The sequence below is a fragment of the Bos indicus genome, chromosome 5 (assembly GCF_029378745.1).
Source record: "Bos indicus isolate NIAB-ARS_2022 breed Sahiwal x Tharparkar chromosome 5, NIAB-ARS_B.indTharparkar_mat_pri_1.0, whole genome shotgun sequence".
NCBI lineage: Eukaryota > Metazoa > Chordata > Mammalia > Artiodactyla > Bovidae > Bos > Bos indicus.
The window spans coordinates 38,415,390-38,428,526 of NC_091764.1; the positions used below are offsets into that span (position 1 = coordinate 38,415,390).

The following is a 13,137-nucleotide window of genomic DNA, read 5'->3' on the forward strand; positions in this document are numbered from 1 at the left end:
CCAGACAAATATTTTTGGCACTGCAGGTCACAGGTCTCTGTTACAACTGCTCAATTCTGCTATTTCATAACATGAAAGCAGTCACAGGCAATATATATAAATGTATGGGTGTGGCCATGCTCCAAAAACATTCTATCTACAAAAACAGGCAGGTAGCCCCAGAGTAGATGACAAATGTTTAACAGGATAGAACTGAAAGAGGGTAAAGTACTCATGGAGCAGTATAGATCTGTGAACCATACTGATGAGTAGACAGATGATCTTGAGCAAGAAGCAAAAATGGGACAGGTACCAAGTTAGGGCCTTTTAGTTCACGGAAAACAAGGCAACAAGTCCACATGCGTAGTCCACAGATCTGTGAAGAAGAGAAATATTTCAAAGACACACATTAAGAGATTTTTGGTGATTCTTTATGATGGAATACTAAGGGGGAGAAAAAAGAATGAACATCCCGGTTTGGCAGCACAGAACTGTAATATTCTAGGTTAGTTTAGGCTAAGGGAAAAATAAAGCCTGGAAGATGAGAGCAATATTTTTTAACACTATCATAGTATAATCAACCTTAATTTTCTCTTTAAAAAAAAAAAAACTATAATGTGTTCTAATACAAACAGACCAAATAAAACTAACTAACTAACCAAAGGTGCCAGGGGAAATCTTAAGTTATAAATTAGCTTTTACTATTATGAATAAATTAACCTGAATTCCAACTCTATAATCAGACATTATTAACAATGTTATTTCAAAGTAAACAGTCTTTCAGGTAGAAGAATTGATGGAAGCTTAAAAGGAACTGTCAACATTACTTCTCCTCTCCTACCTTTACTGAATCCAGGTTTCAGTAAAAAAAGTTTCAATCTAAACAATGAGTTAGGTTTTATCCTACTTAAGATATAGTACACAGCAACAAACTGAAATCAAATCGCAGGGAAAAAAAAAAACCCAACCACCCTAAAGAAAAACAGATATATGACACAGTTTACAAAAAAAAGGAATGCAACTGCTCAATCTTTTGAAAAGATGCTCACCTTTCTGCAAAATAAAGATGAAAACTAAAACTTTAATGGTGCAAAGCTCTGCAAAATCTAACTGTTTTGATGAGAATAAGAAAAGTGAAAGGGAAAGTCACTCAGTGGTGTCCAACTCTTTGTGACCCCATGTTTTACACAGTCCATGGAATTCTCCAGATCAGAACACTGGAGTGGCAGCCATTCCCTTCTCCCAGGCATCAAACCCATGTTTCCCGCGTTGCAGGTGGATTCTTTACCAGCTGAGCCACCCAGGAAACCCAAGAATACTGGAGTGGGTAGCCGTTCCCTTCTCCAGAGGATCTTTCGGACCCAGGAATCAAACCGGGGTCTCCTGCATTGCAGGCAGATTCTTTACCAGTTCAGCTACCAGGGAAGCCCAGGGTAAGGAAAGCAACATTCATACATTAATGAAATATAATTTGGAACAGATGGGAAACAATTTGACAGTATCTATTAAAAATGTTAAATACACATACGCTTTGACCTGGCAATTCCCATCTACATTATACTTGTACATGTGCATGGCAAAGACTGAAAGCCACCTAAAATGTCCCTCAGGAGGGTACAGATTAAATGAAATATTATACATTCATATAAAGTAATTCTATGCAAACCATGTCAAGGAAAAGTAATATACATAACAACATAGAAAGACTGTCACAATAGACTGCTAAGCAAAAAAAAGCTAGGGAAGACTAACATGCAGAGTATGCAGACACCTTGGAAGTATGAAAGCAGGATGTGAATAGACACAGACTTATGCATCGACTACTCCTGGGAGTGTAAACAAGAGAGCCTAACCGTGCCTGCCTCTGGTGAAAATGAGATGGCCGAAGTACAGGAGGGTAAATATTTTCACTGCATGTGTTACACACCTTATTATTATAAAAACAGATCATTGTTTTTAAGGGTCCTGAAAATCATTCAATAAATAAAACATGTCAAGTGATGGCAAAAACTATGAATATAAATTAATGAACTAAAGGAGAACATAAGGAAAAGTAAGATTTTATAATTAATGAGAAAGAAAAACTATAAGAGCTCTAAAGAAATACTATATAGTTTCTTAACAAGATGCAATACTAAATTGCTGAAATCTACTGGCTTCCCACACCAACAAAAATGTATGAATAATTACTATTCTACTTACTTGAGTCCTTTCAGGAATCAAATTTAAAGTTGTCAACAATTTCCTGTAGGTGGGGGGGAATTCAGACGCAAGGATTTGTGTCTGTACATACCAATGGAGAAATATGATTAAACTTTCATTCATTTGTACAAGCTCTCAAAATAAAAAATTATGTGCCTTAATAAGCAAAACTCCCTTCAAACACACCTTTGAAAACAGAATATATTATTTTGACCACCAGAGGCCACTCAAGTTTCATAAGAACAACAACATTTTGTTGTCAAGAAGATTTCTAGTCCTAATTTTCTAGTCCTAATTTTGCCAACTGAGAGGTGGACAGGGTATCTCTCTTATCCTTTCTCTGAAAGGACTGCACTAGATGCTGAAGGTCATTTTCACCTAGAAAACTGGCCTTAAAGCATTTCACATATTGAAAGAAAATCTGACATCCTTAGTCTGGAACACCCTACATTTTTATATTGGTAATAAATGGTCCCGTGTTCAAAAGTAATCCCAGTATCAAACCAATAATCATCAGCTCATCAAAGAACACTCAATTTATTAGGTGTTAAGTATGAAGGAAAACTTTTAAAGACTTTCCTTCAAAATATACAAAGTACACTGAGCAACCTTACATAAATGAAAAAAGAAAAAAGGCATGTATGACTCATGATGAAATTTGTAAATATCTCAAATATTCTTAACTTTTAAAAAAAGTAACTAACTCTACTCAAGGCTCTAGCTCTATCTACCACTTTGCATGAAATACAAAGGACAGAGGAGTGGCTCACCTAATTTCCATACAGAAATTCTGAGAAGTGCCTCACTCGCTGAGTGAAGATATAAAACTGTATTTATAGTCTTAAATTTATAGGTCACTCTTGATCTAGTTCCCTTTTATTGCCTGGCAGGTTGGAAGACAACAAAAACTTTATTGCAATTACCTCACAGTATTTCTACTTTAATTAATCAATCCACAACTTACAGAAGCTAAGGATGAAAAGTAGCAAAGAAAGTGAAAGTAATTAACTTTGATGAAGCCCAACAACTGGAAATAAAGCAGCTACTGCTGCTGCTACTAAATCGCATCAGTCGTGTCCGACTCTGTGACCCCATAGAGGGCAGCCCACCAGGCTCCCTGGTCCCTGGGATTCTCCAGGCCAGAACACTGGAGTGGGTTGCCATTTTCTTCTCCAATGGATAAAAGTGAAAACTGAAAGTGAAGTCGCTCAGTCGTGTCTGAGTCTTAGAGACCCCATGGACTGCAGCCCACGAGGCTCCTCCATCCATGGGATTTTCCAGGCAAGAGTACTGGAGTGGGGTGCCATTGCCTTCTCCGAATAAAGCAGCTAAAACAAAGCAAAAATTAAGAAACATAATCATAAAGAAAGTCAAAATAGCACTATCTAGAATATACATCATCAAGAGACAAGAGACCAATTAAATTCATTTGTGGAAGAGCTAAGTGTAAAGAAATGAACCACAGAGTTAAAATCCAGAGACAAGAAACGAACTTAAATAAAAGCAAATTTATTAGGTAGGGAGTTACTGTTAACAGGTACGTTATTTCACTTTGGGGAGACGACGAGCCCTGGGTAGTGGTGATGGCTGCACAACGTGATGAACCTAATGCCACCGAATCCTGTGCTCAAGTGGCTAAAACGGAAAATTTTATGTGTATTTTATCACAATTCTGTAAAAAACTTTAACATGAATTTATCCAGCATCAAACTCTCAACTGAATTTGCTGAATATATCTTCTGTAAGGCATCAAACTGTATTCTGAACTTAAATTCTACAACAAACAGCATCCACAAAACAGCTAGATACTACACTACTATTACCAAAACTTCAACTCCTAGTTAAATCTATGACAATTTTGCATGTTTGACTCCATACCTAATGATGCCCCAATATTCACCTTATCAGGAGCTATAAAAATCACAGTTTCAAGTAAAACTGTTTGGTAAATAAAGTAAATTCTCTTTACTTTAAAAAGTTGACATTTTTTAAAGATCTTAATTTAAAATTTCAGTTACTGTAATTATAGCAATGATTTTATAAAAGAAAATTAGTTTCCTTTGGATCTTCCCGACCTAGGGATCAAACCCAGGTCTCCTGCATTCCAGGCAGACGCTTTAACCTCTGAGCCACCAGGGAAGCCCCTTCCTTTACAAATAAAAATACATATTTAATTGTCTATATCACTGTGATTAAATATAAACATTAGGCTATAAAGCAATCTCTTATAATCATTTCACTTTTTTAAGTTATTTCTTACTAGTGAATACACCAAAATATTAATATTTTTAGTGAATTTGTAAATTTGGTGAATTTAGTAAATTTAGTGAATTTTTAGTGAATTTGCAGGTATCTAGCTTTTAAACATTCTCTTCCCATACCTATTGCTTTTATAAAACGGCAAAAACAAAATATAATCTTTATTATCTAAATTACTATGTATTTTCAGAATAAGTATATAAAATAGTAGAGCACAAGATAGTGGTGAAATTAAATAGAGCTTCGTGTAGCAAAATAATTAGCATCCACTAGTAGAAAACACCCCTTTCATTCTTAAGAAACCTATATAAGTGGGAAATGTAGAAATATAAATAGACAACTCCGTATGCAACCATGTACTGTTAGTAAAACAAAACAGAAGACATAGTTTGATGATTACCTGCAAAAGAAAGGAAAAAACAATGGACATAAAGAAAATGGACTTTAGCTAGATTTTAAAATAACAGCAAAGGGAAAAGGTATTAGAGCAGGAGGATATGATGAAGCTAGTGTAGGGCAATGAGGGAAGAATATGCCAGTATCATCTTGAATTCAAAGAGTTTGTGTGTAATTTTTGAAGCATTTAAGAATAAGTGATCAGCACAGCAATTTTCAGAACAGAGGCACATGTTTATGACATTACCCAATTTAGGCTATTGACCCCTTCTGTAATTGAAGCTCATCAGCTAAATTAAACCAAGGAGCTCAGACTCCCAGCAAAGTGAAGTGATGATGTTTGTTTACCTGTCATCACTTCACTAACCTCCAACCATTAGAGGAGTATCAGAAGTAAACTAGTAAAGTTCTCTAGTCCAACACCACATGAAAACTGAAGAATACAACAGAAAAATGGAAGGACCCTCTACATCACAGTTAGGCAGAGAACAGAATTAGAATTCAGTGTTGGGTAGGCTTCAGAAGTTTGCTAATAACCGATACTCCCTTTCATGGATCACAGCCTTGTCATGGGGAAGGGGCTTCGGTAACTCAACGAAGATATGAGCCACGCCATGCAGGGCCACCCAAGATGGACGGGTCAAGTGAAGAGTTCTGACAAAACATGGCCCACTGTAGGAGGAAATGGCAAATCACTCCAGTAATCTTGTTGCGAGAACCATACAAACAGCACAAAAAGGCAAAAAGATATGAAACCGAAAGATGAGTCCCCCAGAAAGGAAGGTGTCCAACACAGAGGAGAGCAGAGGGCAATTACTAACAGCTCCAGAAAGAATGAAGCTGCTGGGCCAAAGTGGAAACAACGCTCAGTTGGGATGTGTTTGGTGGTAAAAATGATGTCTGATGCTATAAAGAAGAATACTGCATGGGAACTTGGAACGTTAGGTCCATGAATCAAGGTAAATTGGATGTGGTCAAGGAAATGGCAAAGAGACATCAAGTGTGAACATCAACATCTTGTGGAATCAGTGAACTAAAATGGACAGGAATGGGTGAATTTAATTTAGATGACCATTATATCTACTACTGTGAGCAAGAATCCCTTTAGAAGAAATGGAGTAGCCCTCATGGTCCACAAGAGAGTCAGGAATGCAGTACTTAGGTACAGTCTCAAAAATGACCAAATGAGCTCAGTTCATTTCCAAGGCAAACCATTCAATATCACAGTAATCCAAGCCTATGCCCCAACCAGTAATGCTAAAGAAGCTGAGGTTGAACAGTTCTGTGAAGACCTACAAGACCTTCTAGAACTAACACCAAAAAAAAGATGTTAGTTCTTTTCATCATAGGGGATGGAATGCAAAAGTAGGAAATCAAGAGATCCCTGAAGTAACAGGCAAATTTGGCCATGTAGTACAAAACGGAGCAGGGCAAAGGCTAACAGAATTTCGCCAAGAGGACACACTGATCAAGCAAGCACCCTTTTCCAACAACATAAGAGACGATTTTACACATGGGTATCACCAATGGTCAATATCAAAATCAGACTGATTATATTCTTTGCAGCTGAAGATGGAGAAGTTCTATATAGCCAGCAAAAACAAGACCTGGAGCTGACTGTGCCTTCAATCATCAGCTCCTTACTGCAAAATTCAGGCTTAAATTGAAAAAAGTAGGGAAAACCACTAAGCCATTCAGGCACGACCTAAATCAAATCCCTTATGATTATACAATGGAGGTGACGAATATATTCAAGGGATTAGATCAGGTATACAGAGTGCCTGAAGAACTGTGGACAGAGGTTCGTAACACTGTATAGGAGGCAGTGACCAAAACCATCCCAAAGAAAAAGAAATGCAAGAAGGCAAAGTGGTTGTCTGAGGAGGCTTTACAAAATAGCTGAGGAAAGAAAAGAAACAAAAGCAGGGAGAAAGAGGAAGATATACCCAACTGAATTGATAGTTCCAGAGAATACTGAGAGATGAGGACTTCTTCAATGAACAATGCAAAAAAAAAAAAAAAAAAAAAAAAAAAAACCAGAGGAAAACAGTAGAATGGCAAAGACTAGAGATCTCTTCAAGAAAACTGGAGATATCAAGGGACTATTTCATGCAAGGATGGGCACAATACACAACAGAAATGGTAAGGCTCTAACAGAGGCAGAAGAGTTTAAGAAGAGGTGGCAAGAATACACAGAAGAACTATGCAAAGAAGATCTTAATGAAACATATAACCATGCTGGTGTGCTCACTGACGTAGAGCCATACTCCTGGAGTGTGAAGTCAAGTGGCCCTCAGGAAGTATTACCATGAACAAAGCTAGTGGAGATGATGGAATCCCATCAGAGCAATTTAAAATCCTAAATGATAATGCTGTTAAAGTGTTGCACTCAATATGCCAGCAAATTTGAAAAACTCAGCAGTGGCCACAGGACCGGAAAAGGTCAGTTTTCATTCCAATCTCAAAGTAGGGCAGTTCAAACTACTGCACGATTGCACTCATTTTCCATGCTAGTAAGGTGATGCTCAAAGTCCTTCAAGCTAGGCTTCAATAGTATGTGTACCAAGAACTTCCAGATGTACAAAGTGGGTTTAGAAAAGGCAGAGGAACCAGAGATCAAATTGCCTACATCCACTGAATCATAGGAAAAGCAAGAGAATTCCAGAAAAACATCGACCTCTGATTCACTGAGTACACTAAAACCTTTGACCATGTGGACCGCAATTTTCCACAAATTGTGGAAAATTCTTGAAGAGATAGGAATACCTGACCACCTTACTTGTCTCCTGAGAAACCTACATACAAGTGGGTCAGAATCAACAGTAGAGCCTTACATGGAACAACTGACTGGTTCAAAACTGGGAAAGGAGTACTTCGAGATTGTATTTTGTCACCCAGCTTATTTAACTTATATGCAAAGTACATCATGCAAAATGCCAGGCTGGATGACTCACAAGCTGGAATCAACATTGACAGTAGAAATATTAACAACCTCAGATATGTAGATGATACCACTTGCCGAGGTCCAGCCCCGGCTGATCCAGGGTATTCGAAGGAGAGACGGCCTAGGCGACCTATTCAAATGTTAATTAGAGATATAAAGAGTAATAGAATGAGGATAGCTCAGTAGGAAAATTCAGTGGAGAAAAGAGGCTGAGTAGCTTGGTTTACGCGGAAAATCAATATAACCCGTGACACCAGGTTAGCTCTGACCACGGAGGCCGCAGGCACCCTCTCGAATAGCGGAAGGTGCCCCACCTTAAGATACCTTCTCGAGTGGGTCTTAGAAGCCCAGGCAAATAAATGGTCGCAGAGGATATCTGCGCTCCAGATGGAGACTTCAGCCCGAATGTGAAAAGAATGACAAGGGGAGACCAAGCGTTGGTGAGCAAGACCCGTAGCTTTATTTTCAACAGGGGCTTATATACCCTAAGTTACCCATAGAGGATAATAGGGGATGCAAAGTCAGCAGTCTTGGACCCTTATCAAAAACCAGGGTTTTTTTCCTGCAAATTTATCGTATACAAATGGTTTAGGTGATTTACATCATCTTCTGGCCAGAAGGCCTATTAACATTTTATGACTCTTGACAAGGACTTATCAACAAAGACTTATTTTCTCTAAGAGTAATTATTTTAAGGTTTGGCGCCATCTTCCGAAGATAAAATTGCATTCCTATAGAGCGGATGTGTAATGGGTTTACAACAAAGGAAAGAATTTATTACCTTAAGGGTCTAAAGTTACTAACACCAAGGCCACTACTTATTTTTTCTACATACCAACTATATTAATTAATACACATTCAAGGATACAATTCAGGGGATGTGGAAACTTGGCAACAAACATTGGCTCATCAATGAAATCCTTTACTAGTTTATTCTGACAGTTTCTAACTCTCTGAGAGGCTCTAAGCTATTTGAATATCTTAAGCTTCCCGTGCCTCTAGAGGCTGGGAGACTGTAAACAATCGTATGCATAGCTGTAGGAGTCCGGGTAAACTTGTCAGGCGAGTTAGAGAGCCATGTGAGGGGTTTGGATTTAAACACTCCTAGTTGCCCAGGAACTTTATTAATTGGAGCTGTAAGTCAACTCTTTGTCAGAGAGAGCGAGATGGTGGTAGGGGACAGCCCCCAGTAAAATCAGAGGTGAGCGCACAAAGCAGTAAAGTAGGCAGACTCTGGTTTTTTGGGGGGTAGATGCTCGAGAATATCCAGGGGGACTCCTGAGGCTCGATCCCGCCTTTGCGTATGCCCAGCCTCCTTCCTCATGACCTTTGTCACGAGTGGAATGTCTCTCGCCGGCTCCCGGCAACCACTCTGATGATACCACTCTTTGCTTAGAGGAACTAATGAGCCTCTTGATGAAAATGAAAGAGAAGAGTGAAAAAGTTGGCTTAAAACATTCAAAAAATTAAGATTATGGCATCCAGTCCCATCACTTCACAGCAAATAGATGGGGAAACAATGGAAACAGTGGCAGACTTATTTTCCTGGGCTCAAAGATCACTGCAGGTGGTGACTGCAGCCATGAAATTAGAAGATGTTTGCTCCTTGGAAGGAAACCTATGACAAACCTAGACAGTGTATTAAAAAACAAAGACATCATTTCATCGACAAAGGTCCGTACAGTCAAAGCTACTGTTTTTCCAGTAGTCATGTACAGATATGAGAGCTGGACCATAAAAAATGCTGAGCACAATATCCTCCTGTCAAACTATTTATGCTTTGATTCCACAGGTAAGGCATTAAGAGGAAGATCTCTCTAGTCAACTTCCAGTATTAAACACACTCAGGATAAATAGCTTTCCCTCCTTCCCCAATGCATTCCTTTCACTCTTTATATTCATTCAATAACTGATTTGATAGCAAACCACGGTGAGCAATTAGGTAACATTTCAGGCCTCTGCACTAGCAATTCCCCACCCAGAATGCTTTTCTCCAGGTATTTGCATGGTTAACCCTCAATGTCACTTCCAAAATCATCTTAATGTCATTTTTCTACCAGATTCCCCTAATTTAGCTATTTTTTTTTCATAGCACTAATCATCTAAGATACTAGATAACTCTGATGTACATTACTGGTCCCTTGCTACTAGGAATATGAACTATATGAACTACATTGTTAATTTATTAAAATTAAGCACTTAGAACAATCCATACAATGTATGTGTTCAGTATCCATGGAAAATATCTGTTAATGCTAATAACATGCCCTCTTTAGATAAATGATTCCCACACCTCCACTTCCTTTCAAGAGGATATCTCACAGCACCTCCAATTCAGTGTGCCTTCACAATACTCAGAAACCTGCTTCATCTCCTGTCTTCCCCATCTTGGTCAGTGATACCATATCGGATAACCAAAGGCCCAAATCAGAAACCTGAGTCACACAAGAACCAAAACTTACCATATCTCAGTTAACTAAAGCCAATTATTTCTATCACCTCAATATATAAGGCACATGTGTCTCCACTCCCCTATCCCAGCTATCAAGGTCTTTGTTCATAGCCTTTTAATCTAGTCATTGGACGCCCCCCCCCCGCCCCCGCAAAAGTAAAACACTGGTCTCCTTGCTTCTGATGTCACCTCCTACAGCCAACAACTATAGCAAGAGTTCTCATAAGACAACTAGTTTAAAAATCTCTCAGTGACTCCCCATTTCCTAAGAATGAAGTCTCCGCCTAAACTTGAAAAAGGCTTATTTTTGACTTTTCTCCTATCTCTCCAGTTTCACCTCCTACCAATTTCCAGACAGTCTCCAGAACCTCCAGACATACCAAACTACACTTTGTTCTGCAAGTATGCCACTATTTCTCATCACCCTATCATGGCAACCTTTCTCCTGCCTAGAATATCTTTCTTCAACTTATCTGCCTTAACTCTCTACTCTTCCTTCAGGATTCAGCTAAAATGTAAGATTTTCTTATATTCTCCAGAAAGAGTGAAGTTTCTTCTTCAGGCCTCTTAAAGCACCCTGCTATATTAGAACTATATAGCATAATATTCAATATACTTTCCTTCCTCTCCTCCCTCCCAAACTAAACACCACTGCAAAGGCAATGACTGTGTACCTCTCTTACTTCTGTTGTTTAGCAGAGTAAAGGTACTTATTAAACATAGGCCAAAGAAACGTATTATTCATATGCCCACTACATGAGCTATTCTGGAGAACCTAAATATTGGTTTTTACCTTTTGGTTATTCAGAAAACTTCCAATGAGCACTATTAGATTATGAGTCTTCTCACACTTCTCATGATACTAATGCCACTTCATTTTTGAGCAAACGGTACCAATGAGAATCCTTTAGCTCCAGCACCTAAAGCTGTGATTCTCAACCCTGTCTTCACATGAGGATCATCTAGAGAGCTTCAAAAAATACTAATACTTAGATCTTATTCTCTAAAATTTCTATATAGTTGCCTGGGACATTTCTTTTAAATCTTAAACTTATTTCACCTTAGGATATGATCCATTGACGTTAAAGCAAGGTAAACATATTCCTGATATTCTAAATTAAAATAAGTTTTTAATTGTTGGCCTGAGCCTAAAAATTACATAATACTATTTCTAATTGAAAAATGTTTAAAATTCCAGACATCTAAAACAAAAATAAATTTTACAATATAAAGTGTATGAGGAAAATAAAAACATTGGATGTCAACTAAAATGGTCAAAATAGAGCAAAAGAATCCACAGAAATTAATCACTGTTCAGTGCTCAGAGATAAATACAAGCAATGGCAGTTTAAAAAAGCCAAGAAAATTCAAATATAATCAAATATAAGATCACTTAAATGTGGATGAACAACAGTAAATGGTAGAATCCAAGAAACTGAATGGAAATGTGCCTAAGAAAGATACAAATAATGAGAGCAGAAGATTCGCTTTGCAAATGAGCGGAAATGAGCCTGCACAGGGACTTAACAAGCTTTCATTTCTTCCCCTGAAGTAGATATTATCCCTCCCATTGCAGAAAAAAACACAGAGGCTCTGAAAAGCTCAAATCTCAGAGGCTTAGGGAGCCTAGAATCAGACTCAGGCCTCTGTGACTTTAAAAGCAAAGCCTTTTCCACCATATCCCGTTGCTTCACAGAGCAAACAGGCAAGGGCAGAGAGAACAAATTCAAAGGCATTAAATGGCACAACAAAGCAAAAAACTAGAGGAGGAGTTCCCTGTAGGCTTTTAAACCTAGAAACAAAGTGAGAGGAAAATGCCATTCCAGAAGATTAACCTGAAACTACACAGGATGGATTGAAGGCGAAGAAGCTAGAGGAAAGACCGTGCTTGCTTCATAACGAACTCTATAACTCGGTACTGTTAAAGTGCTGCATTCTCCACTAGTGCCACATGTTACTTGACTTTTCACTGTTTTAAGAAAACTTCTTTAAGTGTTAAATACTCAGTAGCAGCTTCTTGACTGTTCATTGTAAGTGAACAAGTAACGGAAATTAATAGGCAAAATTATCAGATGTTTGACTGAGTATAAAATTTTCAAATCTAAACCTCATTTCACATATGGATAAAGGTTACAGTCTTAACTGGTCAGCCTCCTTCCTGTCTTTTACCCTCCATTCCACCCTTATGACAGACACTCAATTAACCATGCTAAAATTCATAGCTGAAGTCTCCCTGAACAAGAACCCTAATAGCTTATGAATTAACTGTAACAAATCCAAACGTCTCTGCCCTTCATATGCCCCCCTTCTGTCATTTCACCTAACCTGTTCTCTCCATGCCTTCCTCCTCACTGTGTCACAAAGTAATGAACACTACCCTTGAGTTATAACACTACCCTAGAGTAAGAACACTTACTTCTCCAACTGGAATACTTCTTTTCGTTCTCTCACTCAATTTCCAAACATCAATCAAGGCCCAGTTCAAAATCTATTATTCTCCAGAAAGCCCATTTCTGAACCCTACAACACTTAAAACAGATTCCAAACCAATGACTAAGAAGCCACATGTGACTTGTTTGGCCCAGGCTTCTTTTTTCTTAATAAAACATTTTTCCATTGTCCACACTTACAAACTAGGAGATAGCCTCTTTAAGAAACTTTATTTCCAACTTTGCTTGAAAAGAACTGGACACTCTGGCAACACTGGGAGCAGTCACATAGCCAAAGCAGCTATAGCTGAGAAGCAGCTGATGCCTTTTGAAAGATTTTTACATTTTAAAATCAGAAGATGACATCAACTACCTGAATTCTGAGACTGTATCTGCAGCAACTGCAATGATTCAAAAAAGTCTTGACTGCCTATTAGGCACTAGAGTTACGAAAGTAAACAAGACAAATACAGTTC

The 13,137-nt window shown here is 38.2% G+C and overlaps 1 protein-coding gene across 12 annotated transcripts in view; it reads right to left on the bottom strand.

Moving 5' to 3' along the window:
- Positions 1-13,137, bottom strand: part of PPHLN1 (periphilin 1) — a 171,882-nt gene that overhangs the window by 156,892 nt on the left and 1,853 nt on the right. For 2 of the 12 annotated variants that reach the window (XM_019960774.2, XM_019960768.2), the window contains exon 1: positions 2,182-2,200. The exons of 9 other annotated variants lie outside the window; for them this stretch is intronic. In XM_019960774.2, the coding sequence (XP_019816333.1) occupies position 2,182 (1 nt within the window). In that variant the 5' untranslated portion in view covers positions 2,183-2,200. Of the gene's footprint in view, positions 1-292; positions 312-2,181; positions 2,201-13,137 lie in introns of those variants that run through there. One more of the 12 variants, XM_070789250.1, reaches the window with a different exon arrangement.